We start from the raw sequence: 27,965 nt of genomic DNA, 5'->3' as shown, positions 1-27,965 counted from the left end.
CTTACTACTAACGGGCCGTTAGTCCGCCGTTAGCCTACTTTATAATTCACCAAATGCCCCTATATTTTAATTGAATTCACCAAATACCCCTAAATATAAACTTAATTCTTCAAATACCCAAGACTGAAAAATAGCTATTTAAAGTCCAACGGCTAGTTTTGGGATTTGAAAAGTAGTCGTTGCTTGTTGTTTTGTTATAAATAAGGCTGGTCTGAGTGTTTGTTGTAGTTTCATCCCATTTTAGTCATGAGTTTTCAATCAAAATCTTCATCCACACACAATGAGTCCACATATATTAGAGTTCCTAACCAATTTTGTTATTGTGGGAGGAAATTTGCAATCCGGAGCTCCGATACGACACTCAACCCACAAAGGCTATACTACAAGTGCGATCCATGCAACAATCTTAGATGGTGTAAGGGTAGAGTTGAGCAAGAAAACAGGGGAAACATTGATGAAGGAGAAAGTGTTGAAAATCGGGGGAAAAGTAAGATGCAAGAAGAATTGAAGCAAATGAAGAAGAAGCTTAAACAACAACAGAAAGTAGTGAATCTTGTAATTCAAATGGGAATATTGATGTTTGTAATCTTACTTTTTGTAATAATGAAGTGAAACAATCTAAGAACAACTACTTGTTTTTGCATAATTACATATGCACAAAAAACCCACATTTGGGAAGCATTCCTGTTTTAGCTTACTTTACAAAAAATATGTGCACCATTTACATGTGCTGTTGTTTTCTATGTTAATCCAAATCAAAAAGTCATTCTACCCCCCAAAATTCACACTGCCTCATGCTTGCTTTGACCTTTTCCCCTTGGGTGGTGCCTTGGATGTACTTGCACCATCAGATGATGCCTTCCTCTTCTTTGTAGGAGCTCTCTGCTTTGGGGGAGCCTTGGAACTTCCAGCACCATTCTTACAAGTCCTTGCATTGTGGCCCATTTCCTTGCACTTTCCACACTTGACTGAGCTATGCCTCTTCCTCTTCTTAGCTTCCATGGCATTCCTCTTTCTCTGTTTAGGGGGTCTTCCAGCACTCCTCTTGATCCCAGGGGGATTAATGGTGGGAAGGGAGTACTCTGGCCATTGACTGGGGTCAGGCATTGGGTGCATATGCTCTGCATATGTCTGCTTATAGGCAGCACCCTTGAAATAGCCAGACACAAAATCTTCAGGGCTAAGTCTTTGGTTGTAAATCACCCTCAAACCATGTTTGCAAGGGATTCCAGAGACCTGCCATACCCCACATCCACATCTCCTGGTGTCAATCCTCACTGGGAAGTGCACATTTCCATCCCTCACCTCATACTCCCCACCTCCACAAGGAGTAGAGTAGCAAAACCTGGACTCTGCACCTCTGAGCTCAAGTTCCTGTCTGGCATACTCGGTTAATTGGTGAGGTTCCATGTTGACAGCTTTGTCAAATCTGACCCCAATTCTCTGCATAGCCCATTGTCTTATTGCTGTAAATCAAATAGGAAACAACCAGGGAATCATAAGATGCAGAGACCATGTAATAAAAACACAGAATAAGGAGAGTAGAATAGAAACAGAGGCATTACCTTCAAACAGGGTCAAAACTGGTAAATCTCTGTAAGGCTTGGTCAGAGCATTGAATGATTCCACAAAGTTAGTTGTGTTATGATCACAACAAACTTCTGGGTCAAACTGATGTCTGGACCACTGCTCAGTACATGTGTCCAAGTACTTTGTTGCATTGGGATCAAAGTCAGTGATCTTCTCTATTGCCTTGTTGAAAACATAGGGGTTGAAGGCATTTGCAGCTATCCAGAATAACTTGTGGAAAAGTTCTCCACTCCAACCACCATTTTTGCAATTCATGTATAGATGTTGACTGCAACACCTTCTGGTGGCCCTTGGGAAGTTCTCATGCACAGCTAAATCCACCCCCTAATCAGTGAATGAAACAACAAAGTCAGTCAGTGAATTAAAAGGGTATTTGATGAAATTAACATGCTAATTATAGGGGTATTTGGTGAAAATAAATTTTGGTATGAGGGTATTTGGTGAAATTAATTTATGTTATGAGGGTATTTGGTGAAATTTAAATATGCAAGAGGGTATTTGGTGAAATAACTTACCCTCATTCTGTCACTGATGAAGGTCCAGTCATCCCTGTTGCATCCTTCTTGCTGAAACACTGCCCTTAGGTTCCTCATGAAGTAGTTCCAGCTCTCTTGACTTTCAGTGTCCACCACTCCATAAGCTAGCAGGAAAATCTCATTGTTTCCATCAATCCCCAAAGCAGCCAGAAGAATTCCCTTGAAATACCCACTTAGGTGAGAGCCATCAATTCCAATAATGGGCCTACACCCAGTCAGAAATCCCCTGAACTGTGCAGCAAATGAGAAAAAACAGGCCTTGAACTTTGGTTGCACATCCCCAGAAACACTATGCCATGTGACCAGTGCATAACTCCCAGGGTTAGTCTCCTTGATCATCTCTGCATACCTAGGTAGGAGTGCATATGACTCACTAAAACTACCATGGATGATCTCCTTAGCCACTGCTTTCACCTTATAGAATAGCCTTAGCTTCACCTCAATCTGGAACCTCTCCTGAGCATACCTCTGCAGTGTGACCACTGGTATTTCTAAGTTTGCCTCAATGTCTGGCAACAACTTCCTCACCAACCAATTGGTGGTCACTATTGGGTTGACCTCAAGCCTACCACACAGTTTGTGCTCCCCACTCATACACTTTATTGCCCAACTGAACTTGTCTACCATCTTTGAGGCATGAATTCTCCAATCACAGCCCTCAATTGCACAAACAGCAGTGTATCTCAGGTTGTCTGACTTCTCCACACTCAAGCCAAACCCCTCCTGAATGCAGTAGTCCATAAGGACATTCATAAAGGACTCCCTATCTTTAAATATTAGCCAGGGCTCTAGCCTAATAGAACCATATGGTTGCTCAACATAAACCTTCCCATTTTTGTAATTCCTGTCCATCCTAGCACTACCATCAAGACAATCCTCAAATGTTTTCTCAGGGATATCATCCTGCAAGTCCTCTAACCCTTCCTCAGCAATAATGAAATCCCCTATGTCCTCCTCATCCTCACTGTCATCATCACTCACCTCCCCCTCATAATCATCATCCTCACTGTCCTCATCATCCTCATTATCAGATAACACAGCAACACCCTTGCCTTTACATGCCCTTCCAGCACCTCTCTTAACCTTACTAGCATTGGTTTTAGCAACATATGTTCCCAGTTTTACCAGTGTTGGTTTTCCCACCCTAAACCCCTTAGGTCTAGCTCTCCCTGTCTTTTTTGGTTTGGATGGAACACTAGGTTCAGGTATGTTTGCCTGTGGTTCAGTTGGTGCAGCATTTTCAGTTTGTGTTTGTTGAGGAGGGGGTGAAGGTGTGTGTTGTGTTGACTGAGGAGGGGGTGAAGGTGTTTGTTGTGTTGACTGAGGAGGGGGTGAAGGTGTGTGTTGTCTTGACTGAGGAGGGGGTGGAGGTGTTTGTTGTCTTGACTCAGGAGGGGGTGGAGGTGTTTGTGTTGTTGATTCTGGGGTGGTGGTGGTTTTAGTTGGTTTTGGGGGGGCATTTTTTGGTGTCTTCTTCTTTTTAGGAGTTAATTTCTTCCTAGGTTTAGACTTTGTAGGTTTCTTTGGAGGGGGGAGTCTTGTGTTTGTGGTTGTGGTTGAGATTGGCCAGGAAACACCTCATCAGCATCTTCTGTGGTAATAACCCTCACATACTCAACCCCATCATTCTCAACATCCACCACTGGGACCTCCATAGCCACTGTATACTTCTTTTGTTCCTCAAGTTCCAACCTAACCCTCTCCTTTTCCTCTTCTTTCCTCCTCTGTTCTTCAGCCTCTCTTTGCATCCTCAAGAGCTCTTCCTGTCTCTCCCTTAACTTTTTTTCCAACTCCTTCCTTTGCATATCAAGTAGAGCTACAGCAGACCTAAAAGCTAGCCCTGGAGAATCTGAATCCTCTATCCACAATTCTACTGTGTCCTTGCCCATATTCCACCCCCACATTCTAATCATAACACTATCATCAACCAATTCTACCCTCCCAGTGGGTGAGTTAGTGTACAACCTAAACTTCTCAGGCAAAAACACATTTTGCTTCCTTGACTCCTCAAAAATATCCAGAAATATATCAATCAATTGACACTTATCAGTGTCCAACACCCTCACATCAAAGTCATGACTTTTATAATGAAGCAACAACCAGGTAGCAGACATCCATAACATCATACAACTAATTCCTACTTATTTTCATCAAAACACAAACATAAAACTCATCTCCAACATCAAATTGTCAGAAACCCTAAACCCTAAAATTGCGCAACAGAACTTTGAAAAATCGAAAAAAATGAGGTGCGATTGTGAATACATACCTTAAACGATGCGCGAGTTTACTACGAACACGAAATTCAGAATTGGACTTGCACCTCTTCAACTTCCTACTGCAATTCGCAAAACCCCCTTTCTAAGAAATCAGTTGGGGTTGAAAACCCAGGACACAACTTCAGCAACACAACGCGCAGCAAAATTTTGAAGCTTTTTCAGTGATTGATGATGCAGTTATGGTGGTTGAAGGTTGAAGAACAGGGGAGAGAGAGAGGGGCAGTTTGAGAATCGGGTTTTTTTTTTGAACTGTAATGAAGAAGGGAGTGGGGTTAGAGGGGTAATGGCGCCCAAAAGACAAATAAGGGAAAAACAGTAAAGTGCAGCTAACGGCGACTTAACGTCCGTTAAGTGTAAGGGTAGTTTGAGTATTATAGTGAGAGTGAGGGGCATTTGGTGAATTTCTGAAAGTCGAGGGGCATTTGGTGAATTTCGTGAAAACTCAGGGGTATTTCATGAAAAATCCGTATTAAATATTGTTCGTATCGGAAATATATTCCGGAATCGGGAATTTAATCGGAAGCGTATCGTACGAATAAGCATCGGACGAGGCCTGCCGGACGAGGGCCCAGCACGAAGCCAGGCCATCGCCCAGCAAGCCAAGCGCGCCACACGAACAGCCAAGGCCACGCCAGGCCCAGCGCAAGGCCAGGCCCAGCAGGCCGTGGCAGCACGCACAGCGCGCGCAACGCGCGCAGCTGCGAGCAGTGGGCTGCGAGCATTGCTGCAGCTCGCGTGGGCTTGTAGCTCGCGTGGGCCGTGCGGCCGTGTGGGCTGTGCGCGGGCATGGCCTGCACGCTTGCGGGTCATGCTCGCGTAAGTGTTTGTGTTCGCATACGAAACCTAAAACGTGCAGAATTCGGTTAATGATTAAATTCCTAATTCTATTTGATAAATTAATTAAATAAGAGTTTTATTATAATTCTAATTTAATTAATTCGTATCCTAATAGGATTCCAATTCTCTTTCCATACCCCTATAAATATGTGGCCTGGGTTCACAATTTATAACGAGTTATTCAAGTATTCAAAGTGAGTTTTTGAGAGAAAAATTCAGTCACACATCTTGCTCAAAAGTGCCGAAAATTTATAGTACCTTAGGGGCGATTCTAGTTGGTCAATCTTAAGGCGGATCCGGACGTGCTGTGGACTATCTACGGAGGGACGACACTTGGAGTCCAAAAGACTTGTTCTTGTTCGGTTCGGGCGCAGCTAGGGAAGGCACGCAACAAAGAGTATGCATCTAAATTATGCTATATGGTTATGTGTAAATAATATGTATTCCTGGCTTAATGGTTGTTTCCGCATGATTTATGAATTGTCATATGTATCATAACCTAACAGTGGTATCACGAGCCTCTTATTATTTTCATAATCTAAATTGCATGAACATGGTTAAATATTACAAATTTGCAAGAATTAAAAGGGGTGATTAATTTTCGTAATTGTTAATTAATTGCAAATTGCGTTTATTTAATTATACGTACGCAGTTTTTCGGAAGTTTCTTCGTTACGCATCCAAATCGAGTGATTTTTGTGTCAATTCCGCATGTAAAAGGCATTCTAAAATTTTGACAAAATTAGTATTTTTCTGCCGAACCCAGAATTCTCAAATTCGAAGCCTAACTATGACTTTTCGAAGGTTTTAGTTTTTCGAATGCAAAATTTCGTAAATTTAAGATGTTAAATTAAATATTTGCGATTCTTGTTGATAAATCTTGAATTTTTGATTGACCTACTGTATATGTTTAACAAGTTTGAATGCCTAGTCTTGTTAATTATGCAATCTAATTTGTAATTATGATTAATTTGTTGAAAATTAGAATAATTTAGAATTAATTTGATTTTCATAATTAATTATAATTTAATTAGAAACCTATGATTAAAAACCACCATAAAAATTGTAAATTTATGATAAATTTTAAATTTTTATGACCTAGGCTTGAATCCATGGTAATCGGAAATCAATTGAATAATAAATTTTCGATTTTTCGCCCTAAAATTATGAAATTAATATTAATTTATTAATTTGTCATTAATTTTTAATATAAATTTTAAATTTTATGCGATTCGTTCATATAACTTGCACGCACAAAGCAATGGACGCTACGTGTTACCCTTAAGGGGTGTTGTATAGTGCGGGCATGCAACGACGAGCAAGGGAGCTCGTCGCCCATGCGGCACGAATGCAATGAGCAAGGGCATGGTGCACGAGCACAAGGCAGCAGCCATGCCTTGTGTCGTGGGCCACGAGCTATGGACGAATGGGCATGGGCGAAGGCAAGGCACGACAGTCGCGTGTGGGCAGCAAGTGAGCTGCGCCACAACGGGCACTGCCTCGCGCGCAGCGAGCGCAAGCTCGCGTGCCACGAGCGCTGCGCCCAGCGTCGATCGCGCGCAGCGAGCGATGGCTCGCGCACAGCGAGCGATGGCTCGCGCACAGCGAGCGATGGCTCGCGCACAGCGAGCGATGGCTCGCGTGCATCGAGCGCTGGAGCGCGCGCAGCGAGCACCACTTGTGCGATGGCTTGCGATGGGAAGATGCAGCAGCTATGCGACGAGCGCATGGGCAGCGCGCACATGGCCAGCGATGGCTGTGTGCGTGTGGCCCATGGGCGTGCGATGCGTAGGGTGTTTGCATTACGATTAGATCGTTTTGAATGTTTAATTTGAAATTTTCAGTTTACGTAATTTTAATTAATTTTAAAATTAATAATTTAAATTATTTTCTTGGATTTTAATTTTGAATATTGTAATTATAATAAATTTTATTTATTCTAATTATTTTACTAAAATTAAAATCATGAATTAATTTAAATACGACTGAAATCAAATTAAAAAAAATTTGGATTCAATTATAAATTTATATGGGCTTTAAATTTTAATTAAATTTGTATGTTTCCGGTTAGACTTGAAATACATTTTTATGTTTAAAATTAGTAAAGCATATGAATTTATTGGTTTAAGTGGGAGCGCTTTTTAGTCATAAACTCTTGATTAGGTCTACGAATCCTTAAGGTTAAAACAACTTGATTAGAATTAATAAGGACTTAATAATTGGTAGATTATTGGTGCCCTTGATTAATTGCTGCAAATGTTTACATGATGCATAATGTGTTTTACTAACCAGCTATGTGGGCCATTCATGATAATGAATGGGTGAATGGTATATATTATATATGTACTATTTTGCAGGTTATGAAGTGACTAGTATGGCCCAAATAGGATAGAAAATATGGTGTGCGTACCATTAATTTGAATGTAATTGGTCTAAAGTACCAAAGTTGTTTTTCAATTCAAATATGGTCTGCGTACCATCAAATAGTTGTAATTAGTTTTAATTATAGCTTATCCTATTTGAAGAAAATGGTGCCTCCCACGGAGATTTTCAAGACGGACTTTGAAGTCAAAGCTTCAAGATGAAGTCGGGCCATACTAGATCACATTTATCTTATGCATGTTTTAAGTTATTTATTGCTTTTAAATATGTATTAAAATGCATGAGATCAAAAGCTTGATTATGTTGCATGATTAAGGATTTTAGTTCACTTAAAATCTAACCAACATAGTAAGAGCCTTAAGTTCCAAACTTAAAAAAATTGAGTTAAAAGGTGCCATGCCAAAATATACACTTGCTTGGATATCCTTTACATCAATCTAGTAATAGTTTTCGCTCAGCGAGGTGTTACTTATTGGTCCTAAAGGGGAAAGGTACACAAATAATTGTGAGTACATGTTAGTTTTGGTGAAACTCAACGATATAAGTAAGGAGTCCTTTTATGTCGTGGCAAAATCGATAGGTTTACCTAATAAGTTCTTAGACGTACCTATCAACCAAGAATAGTTTCTAGACTATTAGCAAAAGGCTTTTGCTTACCTAAGATGTTTTAGGATTAAGTCGACAAACTGTGCTTAGTTCTTCAATGATTTTAGGATCTTGGAATCATTTTATTCACACCTGCCGGAACACATAACTTGAATAAAATGCTTAATAAACATTGAATTATGCATGTATGCTAGAATTTAAGTTTATTAAGAGAAACTGTGAATGGTTATTTATTTGTTTATTCTTTTCAATTGTAGTTTTTAATATGGCAAACAACAATTCATTCAACATTCGATCAATTCTCGAAAAGGAGAAGTTGAACGGGAAAAACTTCCTTGACTGGCAAAGGAACTTGCAAATAGTTCTTATGCAGGAAGAAAAGGAGTATGTCCTAGATGAGGCGATGCCCGAAGCCGCAAGCGACGGGGTCACTCAGGCAGCCCTCAATCGTTGGATTGATGCCAACAAGGATGTGAAATGTCTAATGCTCGCCACCATGAGTGCGGATCTGCAGAAAACGTTCATCAACTCAGATGCTTTCACAATCATCAGTGAGTTGAAGAACATGTTCCAAGATCTGCCTCGAGTCGAAAGATTCGAGACTCATAGGAAAATTCTTGAGACCAAGCTTAAGAAAGGCGAGCCCGTAAGTCCACATGTTCTCAAAATGATTGGACTCATTGAGAATATGAGTCGGCTGGATCAGCAATTTTCTCAGGAAATGGCTATAGACACCATCCTCCATTCTCTTCATAGCGGGTATGATCAGTTCAAACTGAACTACAGTATGAATAGTCTGGACAAAACGCTCACTGAGCTTCACGGTATGCTGAAGACCGCTGACAAGACGCTCAAAAGTGATAAGCAGGATGTGCTTATGGTGCGTGGGGGCAAGTTCAAGAGATCTGGAAAGAAGAGGAATGCTAAGAAAGGTGGCAACAAGGCCAGCCCAACTAAGCAAACTGGCTTCAAATCTGTAAAGAGGAAGGTCAGTCAACCCACTTCTGAATCCGAATGCTTCTACTGCAAGAAGAAGGGGCATTGGAAGAGAGATTGCTTGAAGCTAAAGGAAGATCAGAAGAACGGAACAGTCGTTCCATCTTCAGGTATTTTCGTTATAGACTGTATACTTGCTAATTCAACTTCTTGGGTATTAGATACAGGTTGTGGCTCACACTTATGTTCCAATCCACAGGGACTAAGAAGAAGTAGAAAGTTAAGCAAGGGTGAAGTCGACCTACGAGTGGGAAATGGAGCACGGATTGCTGCATTAGCTGTAGGAACTTACTATTTGTCGTTGCCCTCCGGGCTAGTTTTGGAACTGGAAGAATGTTTCCATGTTCCAAGTCTTACTAAAAACATCATTTCAGTTTCTTGCCTAGATGCTAAGGGATTTTCCTTTTTAATAAAAGACAATAGTTGTTCGTTTTATTTTAAAGAGATGTTTTATGGATCTGCTAGATTAGTCAATGGACTTTATTTATTAGATCACGACAAACAAGTATATAACATAAATACCAAAAAGGCCAAAAAGGATGATTCAGATCTCACCTATCTGTGGCATTGTCGATTAGGCCATATAAACTTGAAACGCTTAGAAAGACTTCAAAAGGAAGGAATTCTAGAACCATTTGACTTAGAGGATTATGGTAAATGCGAATCATGTTTACTTGGCAAAATGACAAAGCAACCTTTCTCTAAAGTTGGGTTTAATCCATACAGATGTATGTGGACCAATGAGTACAAATGCTAGAGGTGGTTTCAGCTACTTTATCACTTTCACTGATGACTTCAGTAGGTATGGTTATGTCTACCTAATGAAGCATAAGTCTGAATCCTTTGACAAATTCAAGGAATTTCATAGTGAAGTAGAGAATCAATTAGGCAAGAAGATTAAGGCACTGCGGTCTGATAGAGGCGGTGAATATCTGAGCTATGAATTTGATGACCATCTGAAAGAATGTGGAATTCTATCAGAATTGACTCCTCCTGGAACACCACAATGGAACGGTGTGTCGGAACGGAGGAACAGAACCTTGCTAGACATGGTCAGGTCAATGATGGGTCAGGCCGAACTTCCATTAGAATTTTGGGGACATGCACTAAATACAGCTGCACTCACTATAAATAGAGCTCCGTCTAAAGCTGTCGAAAAGACTCCATACGAATTATGGTTTGGAAAGCCTCCAAATGTGTCTTTTCTTAAGATTTGGGGATGTGAAGTATACGTCAAACGATTAATTTCAGACAAACTTCATCCAAAATCTGACAAATGTATCCTTGTGGGCTATCCAAAGGAAACAAAGGGGTATTACTTCTACAATACATCTGAGAACAAGGTGTTTGTTGCTCGAGATGGTGTCTTTTTGGAGAAAGATCACATTTCCAAAATGACAAGTGGGAGAAAAGTAGACCTCGAAGAAATTCGAGTCGAACAACAAACTCTAGAGAATGCTCAAGATGACATTCAAGATGAAACTCAGAGATCTTTAGAAGAATCTGGTGAGAATCATGGTCAACCTAGAAATGTTACCCCGCGTAGATCGCAAAGATATAGATCTCAACCGGAAAGGTACTTAGGTATTTTGACGAACGAGAGCTATGACGTTCTATTACTTGAAAGTGATGAACCTGCGACTTACAAACAAGCTATGACGAGCCCTAGCTCCAAGCAATGGCAAGAAGCCATGCAATCTGAATTAGACTCCATGTCTGAAAACCAAGTATGGGATTTGGTCGATTTGCCAGATGGCTATCAAGCCATTGGAAGCAAATGGGTTTTCAAACTGAAAAAGGACAAGGATGGGAAACTTGAAGTTTTCAAAGCTAGATTGTTTGCAAAAGGTTACAGGCAAGTCCACGGTGTGGATTACGATGAAACCTTTTCACCAGTTGCAATGCTAAAGTCTATTCGGATAATGTTAGCAATCGCTGCATATTACGATTACGAAATATGGCAGATGGATGTCAAAACTGCCTTCTTAAACGGCGTTTTAACAGAAACTGTGTTTATGACACAGCCTGAAGGTTCTGAGGATCCAAAGAATGCTAAAAAGGTATGCAAGCTAAAGAAGTCAATCTACGGATTGAAGCAGGCATCCCGGAGCTGGAATATACGTTTTGATGAAGCAGTCAGTGACTTTGGTTTCATCAAGAACGCGGACGAATCTTGTGTATACAAGAAGGTCAGTGGGAGCAAAATTGCTTTCCTAGTATTATATGTCGACGACATATAACTTATCGGAAATGACATTCCTATGTTGAACTCTGTCAAGATTTGGCTTGGGAAATGTTTTTCGATGAAGGATCTAGGAGAAGCACAGTACATATTGGGCATCAAGATTTACAGAGATAGATCTAAAAAGATGATTGGACTTAGTCAAAGCACTTATATCAATAAGGTGCTTGATAGGTTCAAGATGGCAGACTCCAAGCGAGGCTACCTACCCATGTCTCATGGAATGACTCTAAGCAAGACTCAGTGCCCAAAAACACTTGATGAGCGTAGACGAATGAATGGGATTCCATATGCATCATTGATTGGTTCAATAATGTATGCTATGATATGTACACGCCCGGATGTTGCGTATGCACTCAGTGCTACGAGCAGATACCAGTCAGACCCAGGGGAGGCGCATTGGACTGCTGCCAAGAATATTCTGAAGTACCTGAAAAGGCACAAAGATGACTTCCTGGTCTATGGTGGAGATGATGAATTAATTGTTAAAGGCTATACGGACGCAAGTTTCCAAACCGACAAAGATGATTCCAGATCACAGTCTGGGTTTGTCTTATGCCTCAACGGAGGAGCAGTAAGCTGGAAAAGTGCTAAACAAAGCACCATTGCGGATTCTACAACTGAAGCGGAGTACATTGCTGCACATGAAGCAGCAAAGGAAGCTATATGGCTAAGGAAGTTCATAGGTGAACTTGGTGTAGTCCCCTCCATTAAAGGACCAATAGCCCTGTATTGTGATAATAACGGAGCTATTGCACAGGCAAAGGAGCCTAGACACCACCAGAGAGTCAAGCATGTACTTCGTAGATTTCACCTTCTACGAGAGTTCGTTGAAAGAAAAGAAGTCGAGATAAGCAAAATTGGAACTGATGACAACATATCAGATCCATTGACTAAACCTCTGCCGCAAGCGAAGCACAACTCGCACACTGCAGCTATGGGAATCAAGCATATTGGAGAATGGCTTTGATGTCTCTGTTTAATGTTTTAAAGTTTTAGAGTTTAAATCTTTGTAAAACATTATTGGTTAATCATTCACAATAAATGAAAAGAATTCATTTTTCCATTTAATTTGTGGTTTATTAAATGATGAGTCCCTTCAATTTGACGATATATTCAAGATAGACTGTCAGGACCAGTCCTGTGACTAAGAAATGTCTATCAAGTGAACTTGAATGTCAAAGGTTGAAAATGGTCCCTAGTCGGAGTTTTCTATAAAAATGGACGCATAGAAAACGTTAGATGATTAGAATGCAAGATGACTAGTAGTTCTGTTTCTTGAACTATGTGGACATGGCAATGTCATAATCATTTGCATAGATACTTACTTTGGGAAGACTAGTATCGGACAAGACCTATGAAACTTTACTGTAAGAGATGAAAATCTGTCATAAGTAAATTTCATTAAAATTATTAGACACTAAATCCTCAATACCTGAGTGATTTGAGATTACTTGTTTGAGAACTGGTTGCTTTGACGTTGACCAACCGTCGCACCGTAAAAGGAGGCTATAAAGGCAACGCTCAGGTAATCACTTATCAAACGAAGTCTAATCTCAAGATCGCAAGATTGGGATTGTCCTCCCATAAATCGGGATGAGATGCTTAAAAGTTGTACAAGGCCACTCGGAGAGCTAGAAACTGTGAAATGCATGGCCGTGCTCGGATGAATCATAGGCTATGATTATCTGTTTATTTGATCAGTTGAACTCTGAAACCGAGGAACACCTCTGGACATAATAAGGATGACAACTCTTACCTTATGTTCAAGAGCAAGCATCGAGCGACAAAGGAATTAGGAAATGCACACTTGTCCCTAAGGACAAGTGGGAGACTGAAGGAAATAATGCCCTTGGTCCAAGTATGCATTCAATGTTAAAGTCTAATAAATGCAGTTCAGTATTAATTAACAAGTTAATAATTCAGTGAGATCAAGTGAGCTGAATGCCTAGCTAGAGGCCGCTTCAGTTCAAGTGGAATTAATGATATTAATCCACAGCTTACTCTTGACTGAACCCGTAGGGTCACACAAATAGTACGTAAACGGATCAAGTATTTAATGGCATTAAATACTCCATCTATGGATATTCGGAATCGACGGATCTTGGTTTCAGTGGGAGCTGAGATCGTCACAGGCAAGAAATGAATACTCCGGAAACGATGATATTGCCGGAAACGAAAATATGGATCGTATCGGAAATATAAATATTATCCAAGTCGTAGATGTTGCCGGAAACGGAAACATGGTACGTATCGGAAAATATTATCGGAAATGGAAATATTGCCAGAATCGGAAATATTGCCGGAAACGGAAATATTGTCAGAATCGGAAATATTATCGGAAGCGGAAAATAATTCCGGAAACGGAAATATTAAATATTTGTTCGAAACGGAAATTGATTCCGGAATCGGAAATATTGTTCGTATCGGAAATGAATTCCGGAATCGGGAATTTAATCGGAAGCGTATCGTACGAATTAGCATCGGACGAGGCCCGCTAGACGAAGGCCCAGCACGAAGCCAGGCCGTCGCCCGGCGAGCCAACGCACACCAGCGCACGCCAAGCCTCGACCAGGCCCAGCGCAAGGCCAGGCCCAGCCAAGGCCTTGGGCGCGCGCGCGGAGCACAGCAGTGGGCGAGCGCTGTGCGCCTAGCGTGGGCCGCAAGGCTTGCGCGGGTGTACGGTGCTCGTGCAATGCTTGTGCGGGAATCCAGAAGCAATCGGGATTCGAAGTGTGATTAAATCCTAAAACTATTAGATAATGATTATTTAATTAGAGTCCTAGTAGGGTTATAATTAAATAAATTAGTATCCTAATAGGATTCCAAAACCCTTTCCATAACTCAATAAATAGGTGCCTAGGGTCACATATTTTCATAGATTATTCAAGTATTCAAAGTGAGTTTTGAGAGAAAATTCAGACACATTTCTTGACTATAAGTGCCGAAAATCTTTAGTACCTTAAGGGCGATTCTATTTGGTCAATCTTAAGGCGGATCCGGACGTGCTGTGGACTATCTACGGAGGGAAGACACTTGGAGTCCTAAAGACTTGTTCTTGTTCGGTTCGGGCGCAGCTAGGGAAGGCACGCAACAAAGAGTATGCATCTAAACTATGCTATATGATTATGTTTAAATAATATGTATTCCTGGCTTAATGGTCGTTTCCGCATGATTTATGAATTGTCATATGTATCATAACCTAACAAAAACTGCTTTCTTAAACGGCGTTTTAACAGAAACTGTGTTTATGACACAGCCTGAAGGTTTTGAGGATCCAAAGAATGCTAAAAAGGTATGCAATCTAAAGAAGTCAATCTACGGATTGAAGCAGGCATCCAGGAGCTGGAATATACGTTTTGATGAAGCAGTCAGTGACTTTGGTTTCATCAAGAACGCGGACGAATCTTGTGTATACAAGAAGGTCAGTGGGAGCAAAATTGCTTTCCTAGTATTATATGTCGACGACATATTACTTATCGGAAATGACATTCCTATGTTGAACTCTGTCAAGATTTGGCTTGGGAAATGTTTTTCGATGAAAGATCTAGGAGAAGCACAGTACATATTGGGCATCAAGATTTACAGAGATAGATCTAAAAAGATGATTGGACTTAGTCAAAGCACTTATATCAATAAGGTGCTTGATAGGTTCAAGATGGCGGACTCCAAGCGAGGCTACCTACCCATGTCTCATGGAATGACTCTAAGCAAGACTCAGTGCCCAAAAATACTTGATGAGCGTAGACGAATGAATGGGATTCCATATGCATCATTGATTGGTTCAATAATGTATGCTATGATATGTACACGCCCGGATGTTGCGTACGCACTCAGTGCTACGAGCAGATACCAGTCAGACCCAGGAGAGGCGCATTGGACTGCTGCCAAGAACATTCTGAAGTACCTGAAAAGGCACAAAGATGACTTCCTGGTCTATGGTGGAGATGATGAATTAATTGTTAAAGGCTATACGGACGCAAGTTTCTAAACCGACAAAGATGATTTCAGATCACAGTCTGGGTTTGTCTTCTGCCTCAACGGAGGAGCAGTAAGCTGGAAAAGTGCTAAGCAAAGCACCATTGCGGATTCTACAACTGAAGCGGAGTACATTGCTGCACATGAAGCAGCAAAGGAAGCTATATGGCTAAGGAAGTTCATAGGTGAACTCGGTGTAGTCCCCTCCATTAAAGGACCAATTGCCCTGTATTGTGATAATAACGGAGCTATTGCACAGGCAAAGGAGCCTAGACACCACCAGAGAGTCAAGCATGTACTTCGTAGATTTCACCTTCTACGAGAGTTCGTTGAAAGAAAAGAAGTCGAGATAAGCAAAATTGGTACTGATGACAACATATCAGATCCATTAACTAAACCTCTGCCACAGGCGAAGCACAACTCGCACACTGCAGCTATGGGAATCAAGCATATTGGAGAATGGCTTTGATGTCTCTGTTTAATGTTTTAAAGTTTTAGAGTTTAAATCTTTGTAAAACATTATTGGTTAATCATTCACAATAAATGAAAAGAATTCATTTTTCCATTTAATTTGTGGTTTATTAAATGATGAGTCCTTTCAATTTGACGATATATTCAAGATAGACTGTCAGGACCAGTCCTGTGACTAAGAAATGTCTATCAAGTGAACTTGAATGACAAAGGTTGAAAATGGTCCCTGGTCGGAGTTTTCTATAAAATTGGACGCATAGAAAACGTTAGACCCAGCGCAAGGCCAGGCCCAGCAGGCCGTGGCAGCGCGCAGCTGCGAGCAGTGAGCTGCGAGCATTGCTGCAGCTCGCGTGGGCTTGTAGCTCGCGTGGGCCGTGCGGCCGTGTGGGCTGTGCGCGGGCATGGCCTGCACGCTTGCGGGTCATGCTTGCGTAAGTGTTTGTGTTCGCATACGAAACCTAAAACGTGCAGAATTCGGTTAATGATTAAATTCCTAATTCTATTTGATAAATTAATTAAATAAGAGTTTTATTATAATTCTAATTTAATTAATTCGTATCCTAATAGGATTCCAATTCTCTTTCCATACCCCTATAAATATGTGGCCTGGGTTCACAATTTATAACGAGTTATTCAAGTATTCAAAGTGAGTTTTTGAGAGAAAAATTCAGTCACACATCTTGCTCAAAAGTGCCGAAAAATTATAGTACCTTAGGGGCGATTCTAGTTGGTCAATCTTAAGGCGGATCCGGACGTGCTGTGGACTATCTACGGAGGGACGACACTTGGAGTCCTAAAGACTTGTTCTTGTTCGGTTCGGGCGCAGCTAGGGAAGGCACGCAACAAAGAGTATGCATCTAAATTATGCTATATGGTTATGTGTAAATAATATGTATTCCTGGCTTAATGGTTGTTTCCGCATGATTTATGAATTGTCATATGTATCATAACCTAACATTTTTTGACATTTCTTTCCCTACTCTGCATTGGTGGCGGCCTTCTCCAACCGTCCATCTTGTTGTTTATGTTGTAAATTGTCGTCCGCGGTGTGTTCAGCGGAGTGTAATTATCAAAGAGTCCCCTTGACTCCCTTCTATCTTGCCGGGTCTCTGCCCCTGGGGATTGGCATTTCTATTGTTCTGGTTTTTCTGGCTTGCCCCTTGCTGATTATTATTCTGGTGAAAATTGTTTCCTCCTCTTCCCGCCTAGGGGTTGTTATAGTTTGGATTGTATCCGGCATTTCCGCCGGTTACCATTGCTACATTGGAGATCTTCATCATTTCATCTCCCCTGATGTACTCATTTGCCTTATGTAGGACATCGCCCAGATTAGTGTATGATTTCCGGCTGAGGTACTTCTTGAATTCACACTCTTGCATTCCCCTCATCAAAGCCAGAACCGCAACCTCCTGCTGTAGGTTGGGGATAGTGATTGATTCTTTATTGAAGCGGGTGAGATAGTCTCTTAACGGCTCTCTATCTCTTTGAGCGAACGACATTAACTCTCCCGACGATTTCTTTCTCTTCTGCTTGCTCACAAAGCGTGACAAAAATGCCGCCTGCAGTTGTCTAAAGCCGTAAATGGACTGAGCCTCTATACCCTTATACCAGCTCGCTGCGACTCCTAAGAGTGTGGATGGGAACACCTTGCACCACATGGCGTCAGAATCTGTGTACAGCATCATGTGTTGTTCGAACGTGGTGCAGTGATCCTCCGGATCCGTTGTCCCATCGCATTTTCCTGTCGGGATTTTTATCTTCTCCATCCTTTCTTCTAGGATTTCTCGGCACAGGGGAGAATCTTTTGGCTGGATTGTCTGCCGTCTAGCTACTTGTAGCACCGGCGCTCTTCGCTCATATTCTATGGTGGGGTGTTGCTCTGTTTCATGCCATTCCGTTTCTTGCGGATCCGAGCGTTTTCTTTTTTCCGTGGTGTTTTCTTGATTCAGGGCTGTTAAGAGATCCCTAACATGTAGGTGGGGATTTGCCGACTTGGTCTTTCTTAGACTGCCGACTGAACCTGGCTGCTGTCCGGCCGGTAATTCTGATAAAGCGGTCATGACCGCCGACAATGTTTTCAACTGCTCTCCAGTGAATACTTCCGATAGGGGAGACAGGCGCTCCTGCAGCGTCTGTTCTAAGGGTGTTTTTGGTTGCTCTCTGACAGGGCTTTCCATTTCTAACTCATCATCATCTTCTACGGTGAACTCTTTTTGTGCCGGTATCGGGATGTTTTTAGTCACTGGGCTTAGGATTGGTTGCGCTTGTAATGGATGGGCTGGGCTTACAAGTGAGGGTTGGAATTCGGAGACTCCCGCTGGTTGCGGAGTTGCTGTTTTTTCCTGGCTTTTCTTTGATTTTTTACCGTCTTTCAGTGAGAGATCCATGCTGATTGTTCTACCGTTACAAGGCATGAGGTCCCCTCCTTCTAGCGCCAATTGTTCCGGGTGTGGAATGAAAACAGCTGACTGTGGGATACTGGATTCCTGTTGAGAGTGCCGGTTGATATCTGCACAACAGAATGGATTAACTAGCCTCGGGGGTGGTTCGAGGATCCCCCTCCGATGCCTAAGTAAGATTACTGAGGGATTAAGAAGTGATTAAGAGATAATCAAAGAGTAAGAAAGAAGTGTGTTTAAGTGTTTGTGTACCTCATAACAATAAATGAGGTGCTCCTTATGTAGACCAATCCAAATGTACGATCAAGTGGGTCCCTTGTGGTTGGATAGCGACCTGTTGACAGTGACCCTTGGTTGATCGTTGGTTGGTTGTCCTCTGTGATAACGCCGGTAAGGGTCCCAAAAATGCCGGTATGTGTTGTTTATCTAAGATGATCATATTACCTGCAGGTCGAAGTTTACCTACGAGGAGTTGTGCCGGTACCCAGTGGTGTCGATAGGACACCCCGTACAATTTCTGGCCATGATTAATCCAAATTTATTATAAGTACTTATTATCATACAATAATACGTGTGTATATATATATATATATATATATATATATATATATATATATATATATATATATATATGTGTGTAATTTTCCGTTTAAATGTCGTCTTAATAAAGTAAATTTTAAAAGTCTTAGTTGTCAAAATAGGAGCATGAGTCACTCGATACCGCTCTACGTTATGAACATTGCACCAGAAAAGATCCTTAACTACGAGGCTACGACCTTGATTTATTCCATCGTAAGGGAATATCAACATAATTGTATTAGTCTATTAGATCATATGTTAATACTCCGTATGTTATGATAAGTTGCAAGTTGCAACGAAGTGTAATTTGGTTTGCACATTTCCGTAATTGTGATAGAGAAATATAGATGAGGTAATAGAGTAATAAATGAAGAGATATAAATAGAGTGGAGTATTGAATGTTTACGCGTAAAGAAGTTCAAAATAGATTCTCTGAGACAATGATGATAGTCTTCAGTCATCAGAGATAGAAACAAACATAGATAGTGGGAGAAGTTGTTGACCAAATTAAGAGAGAGAAACAGAGATAGAGAAGTGTCGTTGCTTTTAAGGACCAACTATGTCATCATCTCATTGGGTCCTATACTTCATCCATCCTTGAAATGTTAATTTAAGGTTTTTGTTCACATTATTATAAATTGGGTATTATACTTAAGGGTGAGTATGTAGGTATATTTGTCTTTTGATAAATTAGATAATATTCCCTCTGTTTTAGATTAGTTGCTATATTTATCTTTGCATAAAGTTTTAGATGATAAGTGGTTGTTTGGTTATCAATTGTTATTTTATTGAAAAGTAAATGTAATTTTTATTGAGATTCCCATAATTTTTCATTTAAACAAGCCAAATTACGTTTATTTATAATGTTTTTACTTTTATCAAAATTCTGAGAAAATTTTAATTCCTAATGCAAAAGTGCGAAATATTAAATGACCCAATGAATTTCATTGGTTAAAATAACTATTAATATCTTTTAATCATATTTCTAAAAAATTACTCCCTCCGTCTCTTTTTGTTTTTTACGTTTGGTATTTTGCACGTGTTTTAACGACTAATTAATGTAGATTGAGATTCTTCTAAGTTTTTATGTAAACAAGGAAAATTACGTTTATTTATAATGTTTTCACTCTTATCAAAATTTTAATATTGGGAAAATGAGAAAAAATTAATGTCCCAATGAAAAAATGTGAGAGATTAAATGCCCCAATAGATTTAATTGTTTAAAATAATAATTGGATACAAATTTTGATAAAATATTAAATCATTTATGTGATAATTTAAAAGGTAATGTAAAAAATATTTTGAGAAACGTAAAGGATAAAAAGAGACGAGGGAGATAAAAGAAATCGAAATACACTTAACTACTTAACCAAAGATCTTACTATTACGTACTCGGTACATGTAATAATTTTCACCATAATTGTGTCGAGATGGGGGATGATTATGAATAGTACTTAGTATAGTATAGTCCATGCAAAAATGTTGTTAAAATTAAAAATGATTCTTTAAGGTGGGGTCATGCTGATACATTGCATGCAGTGGGACCCGTCTGACTTAATAGTAGTCGCTGTCAGGTAGGAGGGGACGGAGAAGTCGGGGATAACGCTAAACAATCAGATGCTGACATGTCCACTCTTTCTGTAATTTGCATTCCCTTTTTGTCTTTTTTTATTCTCACCGTTTTTGCGGTGGATTTGTCTACCTTGGGTCCCACTTTTTACTAACGTCATGCTTACACTTACATTACGTCACTCCTTCTACTCATTTTTTTAGCAAAATTTCCACAATGGGGTATTATGAGATTGTCCCCCCTCTCTAAACTCCCGTTGGAATTGGAGTTTTAAAGTCCCATGAAACAAATTTAGGTAATTACATCATTTTAAATAAGTTTAGAGATAAAAAAAAAAAATTAAGCTAATAAGAGGGTCATTCTCGTTGCCTTCAAAAAATTAGGTCTAATATATGTTTAAGGTTTTGTTCTTCTTAGCTTTATTTGGATGAACTGAACTGAACTAAGCTGAAGTACATTGAATGAAACTGAACTGATTTGAACTTTATGGATATGAATGAATAGTATAGATATGGAGTAATGATAATAGATACTTCCTCCGTTTTTATTTAGATGACACAATTTGACTGTAATTACCATTATTCATACGCTCTCATTTGACCGGAGTTTGTTACTTATGCATAAAGTAAAATACAGCCATGCGAGATCTTGTAAGAATCGTCTTGGTAAATATTTTCAAAATATCAACTTTTTATTTAAAAAATAACAAAATTAAAAATATTAATGATAAAAAACACAAATTGTAAAACGTGACTAAAGAATTGTGTCAACTAATAAGAACATAGGAAGTGGTAAATAACAAATAAGAGCATCTCCAGTGATTGTAGCTAGGGACTTGCTTGCATTTTGCAAAAGTCTCAAGCTATTAGCTAAACCATTGGAGTGATTTTGATAAATTAGATTGACCAAACTAATTTGCTTGAGAAAAATCTTCCCAATTGAAATGCAAGTTTTTAATTAAAATAAAATTTAAGTTAAATGATTAATTGAAAAGTGAGTCTAATTTAATAGCAAGATAGTTTGGTAAACTAGCTAGAAAATAAATTAGCTTAAAATATTAGTTGACATGACAAATTAATATAACAATTAGCTTACCGTTGATGCTTTATTAATTATAAATACTCCCTCCGTCCCACGTTACTCATTATCTTTACCTTTGCACAAAGTTTTAGGTGATAAGTGGTTGTTTGTTTAACAATTATTAATTTTTTTTTTTGAAAAAGTAGATGTGATAGGAATTAATGGGGTATTTTTTTTTAAATCGAAAATGAGAGGTAGAGGCAACTAGTACTACATTCGTCCCTTAATGTTCTTTACGCTTACTATTTGCACGAACTCCAATGCAATATTCAACGACTTAAATATCCATTTTCGTATGTGAAAAAATTATAAAAATTTGATATTTTGAAAATACATAACGAGACCAATCTAACAAGATGTTACATGATAACATTTTGATGTATATAATAGTGGGAATACATGGTCAAAGTTTTCATACTTTGGACACATATTCCAAAGCGTAAAAAACATTAAGTAACAGAGGTAGTATTAACTACTCCCTCCGTTTCTTTTTGTTTGTTACGTATTCCTTTTAGGGTGTTTCACAATGTTTGTTACGTGAGATAATCTTTCATTTTATAAACTTATCTTATTATACTACTCCGTATCATTTTTTGTGCCTACTTTTAATTTTAATTGGTCCAATTTTTTCAACTAATTAATTTTTTTTACAATTTCCCAAGTATGTTAAGTTAGCAATCTTTGTGTTTTTCCATTATTGGTTCATTTTGATATATAAAACAATCTTATTGGTTGTTGTAGTGATTAGTGGATTTATGTTTTACTTGAGTTTATTTTTTAATAAAAAAAGAAAAAGAATCTTTTTTATACGTTAATAAACGTGCAAAGGTCTAAACGTAACAAACAAAAAGAAACGGAGGGAGTAGCATTTTTAAATAGTGTTCCGGTGTTGTAAAGATGGAAACAATGGGCTTCTAATGAAGGCCCTTTCGTGTGTGTTGAAGATCTTGCTTGATTGAATGAGTTGAGTCCGAATTCACCTGCACAAGAGCAAAGTCACTAGCCTCGGGGGTGTTTCCGAGGAAAGTCCCTCCGATGCCTAAGTAAGAACGATGCTCGGATTCTAGAGAGAAGTTCTCTAGAAGAGTAGTCTTAAGGCGATAAATTGGACGTACCTTGAGGTGTGAGCCTTGGCGGCCTATTTATAGTGTTTGCATAATAAATGCCCATAGGTCATTTATTGCTATTGGGCCTTGGGCCTTAATGGATGGCTGACTAGCCATTGGTAGGTTTGATGCTGTTGTTTAGAGCCATTGGGCTTTGGACTTAGTGGCCAAATTGAGAATCAATTGGGAGCCCAAACAACATGCCCCCCAGACCCGGTCCATTTAGAATTAAATGGGTGGGTTTCCAGTTGTCAGAAGTCCAAAAGTTCCCTCTCTTTTTTGAAAAGGGAAGATTTGCATTGATGACAAGTGTTGGGATTTGCATTGTGTCGTGGAGATCGTGGATTGAAAAGAAGTTGATACGCTTCCCTTTTCTATAAATACTGGGCGCTAAACTTCCTTCAAACTTTACTTTCTCTCTCTTTTAGACAAACTTCCTCTCTTTTTCCGGCGATCGCGGTTTTTGAGTTTCTTCAGATCTACGAAATTCAGCCAGCTTTAGACTTCGGGAACTTGTGTCGTTCGTTTTGTCGGCGAATTCCGCTTCGGAAAAAGGTAATTTGTTTCTGAATTCTCCTTACTTCTTCGTTCTTTCTTCTACTCCTCAATCTAAACCCTAGACCGAGAATTCGCGACCATGGCAAAGAATAAGGGCAAAAGTAAGTTCGTCGTTGGCTCCTCTAGTGAGAGGGAGGATGTGCCTTCGGGAAGGGTACAGAAAACTTCAAGGGGTTGGCCTTCGGAGAGGCCGGTGGAGAAACGTTCGGCTGGTTGGGATGCTTCCAAAGATGGTGCTGTTGGCGGGTCTGGCGTGTCTGAACGCGCTACTTCTGGTAAGAAAGCTGGTTCTTCGGGTGTACGCCGTCCTTACCCTGAGTTTCCAGTTCATTGGACTGAAGCTGATCCGAAGGGCAAGTATGCCCCGATCTTGCATGAGACCACCAAGATCGATGGTCCGTTGGAGAAATCGGTCAGTGGTGACTGGTTAGTGGAGGCGAAGCTGGGGAACTACCATCGGAGGGCCGAGGAGCTATACGGAATCCAGCACGCCTTGGGGTACTGGTGTGAACTTCCCGATCAGGAGCGTCCTCGGGTGACTCATCCGCCGAGGGGGTTCATCTCTGTGTACACTCATCACTTGGAGAACGGTCTCCGCTTTCCCTTGGATCCGTTCATTTCTGAGCTCCTGGTGTCGTACAACATCAGTTTGGCCCAACTTACACCCAAGTCTATGAGGCACATCATCGGATTTAGATGGGTGTGCGACTTCGTTAACTTTCCCTGCTCTGTCTCCGTTTTTCGGGATCTCCACGATCTGTCTTTCAACCATGCTTCCAAAGGTGATGGGTATGGTTGGTGGACCATCATCAACAAAAAGTCCCGAAGGAGAGGAGAGCCGAACTATATTACAGCATACCCTTACCTTAGCTCTGACCATAAATGGAAGACGGAGTGGTTGCTTGTTCGCGTGCCGACGGATCCGAAGCACCCCAATTTTTATCGCCCTCCAAAGTGGTTTGTGACTCCTGATCCTGACATGGGAGGCGTGGCTGCTCCGGATCGGAACCATCAACACTACGTGGATCTCCTCCAGTGGTTCTTGGCTCGGGAGGATAATTATAAACTGCCGTCTAGCTGGCTCCCGAACCTTAACTACATCTTACGGGAGGACATTCTTGCTGTCGCCGGTCTCAGCAGGATTTTTGACAGGGGTAGGTGTCTTTCGGCTGGGACCGTGTTTCAGTGAGTTTGTCCTCCTCTTTTTTCCTTCGTTTTACTGATTCGTTTTGTACTTTGTTTTTGCAGAGTACGGCTTTAGCTGCCTTGATCCTGAGATTTTGGGCATTTCTTTGGATCTGAAAACTATTCACGACTCGGCTCCTGATTACAAGTTCGGGAAAGAGAATCCTCGTAATCCTCGCCTGAAGGATTACGTGTTGTCTCCTTCGGGTGTTGCTCGGATATCCAAAGTTCGAGTTGATCCGTGGGATTCTGCCTCCTCTCCCGAAGCTGTTCCAGTGAAGGTCGTGCTTCCTGTTTTGAGGACAACTTCGGATCCGGTGAGTGTTTCTATCGGCTCGGTTTTTGTTTGTCTTTTCTTTCTCTTTGGTTGGCCGTCGGCTAACGTCTTGGTCCTGGACCATCTTTCTAGGGTCCTGGGACTGACGCTGTGCCGCGTGCCGTTCCTTCGGTTTCATCCCCGGCTCGGATAGATATCTTTTTATCTAGGAACCGGGTACTTCGCCTTTTTCCTTTATTTTCCTTTATCTTCTTCTGAATTTACTGATCCTTTGTCTCCTTTTCTTAGTATCAAAGGAAAAGGAAGGGTAGCACTCTTCTGAAGTCTTCTGCGCATCTGAAGAAGGCGAAGGTTTCTCAGTCCTCGGAGAAGGTATTTGCTCTGACTTAGGACCTTTCTTGTAGTCCGTTTTTTTTTTCTTTTCCGAAGCTGATCTTTGAACGCTTGTTTGGTAGGAAACGGCTTCGGAAGACATGCCTCCTCCTAAGAACCTTCTTCACTTCATGCCCTTGCCAGGGCAGGAGTTAAAGAGCGTGGTGGTTGCGGAACTACCACCCGTGGATCAACCGCTGGACGAGGAAGATACCATCCCTTCTCCGCTGAAGCCGTCTACTGCTTTAGGGATCGAGGTCCAGGATATCACCAAGGTGATGGAGGCGATTGAAAACGACTCTGTTCCTGGCTCGGATGTCCCTATCGTGACCGAGGAGAAGTAGGAATCTGCTGACGTTCCTCTCGAAAGAGAAAGAAGTCCAGATAAGGAGATGGTGGATCTCACAGGCCCCGATGTTGAGATTCCCGAGGCTGAGAAGGATGTTCTCTCTGCTGAAGAGGAGCAGCCCGAACAGGGTCTGACGAGAAAAAGGCGTCATTCAACTTTGGGGTCTACTTCGACTTCGGCCCTGGACAGGTTGATCCATGCTGACCCTTGCTCGGATGTTCCGCTGAAACTGATCCCCGAGGAAGTAAGGGAGGCGATGGCTCGGTTTGCTAGGGCTCCGGTTTTGGGAGAGAATCCCCTGGCTCATGTGGGATCTTTAGTGGGTCCCGAAGCTGCTCGGGAGAATCTTCTTCGGGCCAATCCGCAGTGGAGGGTTCCTGGAGCTGAAGAGAGAAATCCGGCTATGATGGCCCAGTACTACCTGAATGAGGTAAGTGTTGGATTGCTCTTTGATTTGTGTCTTTGTCTTATGTTTTTCCTACTCTTTCTCATCTTTCTTTCGCTCCCAGGCTGTCTTCTGGTCCTCGTTCGCTTCCGAGTGTAGCTCGGTTGAGGAGAGACAATTGAGGAGATATCAGGAGGCTTATGCTCGTGATATTCCTATCTTGGACCAGAAGGCTGGGCAGCTCCTCTCCGAGCTTGTGGAAGTCAAGCAGTTGTACCTTAAGTACAGTCGCGAGGCTAGAGCTACCGCTGAGCAGATCGGGGCCGAGGTTGGTAAGCTTACCTTCCGAGTCGAAGAGGATGCTGAAAAAATAGCTTCCTTCGACAAGGAGAAGAAGGATATGGCCGCCATGTTTGCGAGCGAACTTGAAGAAAAAGACAGACTTCTCAAGGAGATGACGTCTAAATTTGAGGCGGCTGATAAGGAGAGTAAGGATGCGGAGGTGAGGCTTCAGCAGTTCGTCAAGAATCGAGAGATGATTCAGAACCAAGCTGACAAGGTGCCTGTTCTTAAGCTGACGATCCGAGAGAAGGATGAGACCATTCGGAAGTTGGAGCAAGAGCGAGCTGACCTCTATACTGCTGATCAGTGTAGAGAGCAGTATTGGAATGGTATCCTGGGTGCTCGGCGCATGTTTGCGAAGCACATGCCTCGTTTCCCTTGGAATGAGAAAGTTCCTCTCTGGATGCGGGCCCAAGATCACTTGGTGGAATGCCAGGCTGACCGAGACGAAGCTGAAGCCGAACGCCAAGCTGCTCTTGCAGTGGCTCTGGCCCAGAAGGCGGATTCCGAAGGTGACACTACTGCCGGGGGTTCTTCGAAGGATGCTCCCCTAGGGGCTGCTACTGAGACTACCAAGAGTTAGGGATTCGGGCAGTCGTCTTCTTCAGAGTCGGTCGGTTCCAGTTGAGGACTTCCGAATGTGTGCTTGCCTTTCCCCCTTTTGCCTCGGCGCTGCATTGTACTTGTTTCTTTTTGCTTTTTATTACTTCGGTAGGCCGGTATTATCTGTTGATGGCTGCCGATTTTAACTGTTTCATTTTCTTTTCAATTTTTGAGGGTCCTCGGGTGTGTCCCGAGTTGGTTTGATGTATTTGTACTTCCCCCGAATATTGAATAAAAAATGAATGTTCGTTACTTGGCTGTCTTTTTTCAATTTTTTTTTGTGCTTTCCGAAGTTTTAAGTCTGCCTTTGAACTTGTAACTCTCGAGCTTTTCTTTGTGGACTTGCTGAGGGATCCTTTGATCTGTAGATCTACTAAGAGACTCTTCAGTTTTGCGAGTTCTTCAAATCCGTAGATCTGCTAAGAGACTCTTTGATTTTGCGAGTTCTTCAAATCCGTAGATCTGCTAAGAGACTCTTTAATTTTGCGAGTTCTTCAAATCCGTAGATCTGCTAAGAGACTCTTTAGTCTTGCGAGTTCTTCAAATCCGTAGATCTGCTAAGAGACTCTTTAATTTCCAGACTCTTCAAATCCGTCGATCTGCTCAGAGGTCTGAATTGTTCTTCCGATCTCTTGTGGTTCGGAAACCTGGGCAAGAGATCGCTAGTCTGCCTCTTAGTTATGACTTTGGCGATCCGTGGATCTGAGCCGAAGTTTTATAACTTGATTCGAGCGACTGTTTGTTGCGAACAAGGTTTATCTGGGTATCGCGAATCCGAGGATTCTGGACGATTCCCCGAAGTGTATGATTTGGTCATTTCTTGCATTTTATCAAGGAATGGGCAAAGTCAACCTGCTTTTAGTCTCGGATTGATCAGATCCGAGGCTGCATGTATATATAAAAGGACAATGAATTTGAAATATAGAGATAGGTTTAATGAAACACATGGCGCCAAACGGCTTTCCTCTTCTCATTAAACAACTTACTTGGTTTACAGACAGAGATCATACAAAATACTTCTTGAGAACATCGGTATTCCAATGGTTCTTCAAGATTGTTCCATCTAACTGTTTCAGCATAAACGTGCCTGGCCTTTTTTTCGGAATGGATGATGTATGGTCCTTCCCAGGTGGCTGAGAGTTTGCCATGGATCTGTCCTTTCTGAACCGAGGCGGCGTTTCTGAGTACTAGATCGCCGACTTTTAGGGGTCTGGCGTTGACTCTTCGATTGTAATGCTTGTTG

The 27,965-nt window shown here is 41.2% G+C and overlaps 1 protein-coding gene across 1 annotated transcript; it reads right to left on the bottom strand.

Annotated features, from left to right (window-relative positions):
* Window positions 1–306: 306 nt before the first annotated feature.
* LOC110781386 (uncharacterized) lies at window positions 307–18,094 on the bottom strand. The gene is made up of 7 exons (XM_056832208.1): window positions 17,171–18,094; window positions 4,396–4,487; window positions 3,824–4,205; window positions 3,741–3,768; window positions 2,106–3,703; window positions 1,566–1,914; window positions 307–1,466 (listed from the first exon to the last, which is right to left on the bottom strand). Exons 1-7 carry the CDS (start codon window positions 18,092–18,094, stop codon window positions 793–795), a joined length of 4,047 nt encoding a protein of 1,348 aa, XP_056688186.1. The 3' UTR covers window positions 307–792.
* Window positions 18,095–27,965: the final 9,871 nt, after the last annotated feature.

The sequence above is a fragment of the Spinacia oleracea genome, chromosome 1 (assembly GCF_020520425.1).
Source record: "Spinacia oleracea cultivar Varoflay chromosome 1, BTI_SOV_V1, whole genome shotgun sequence".
Lineage (NCBI taxonomy): Eukaryota > Viridiplantae > Streptophyta > Magnoliopsida > Caryophyllales > Amaranthaceae > Spinacia > Spinacia oleracea.
The sequence above is the reverse complement of the archived record's forward strand: the minus strand, read 5'-3'. Positions and strand labels throughout refer to the sequence as shown.

What these genes read in the sequence shown, in the direction of transcription:
- LOC110781386 (XM_056832208.1), bottom strand. Translation starts at nt 18,094, where the DNA reads ATGGAAAGCCCTGTCAGAGAGCAACCAAAAACACCCTTAGAACAGACG. An exon ending in TCATCAGTGACAGAATGAGG is followed by an intron (nt 1,915 to 2,105) that starts GTAAGTTATTTC and finishes TTCACTGATTAG; the next exon opens with GGGGTGGATTTAGCTGTGCA. An exon ending in AGTTTTGACCCTGTTTGAAG is followed by an intron (nt 1,467 to 1,565) that starts GTAATGCCTCTG and finishes TTTGATTTACAG; the next exon opens with CAATAAGACAATGGGCTATG.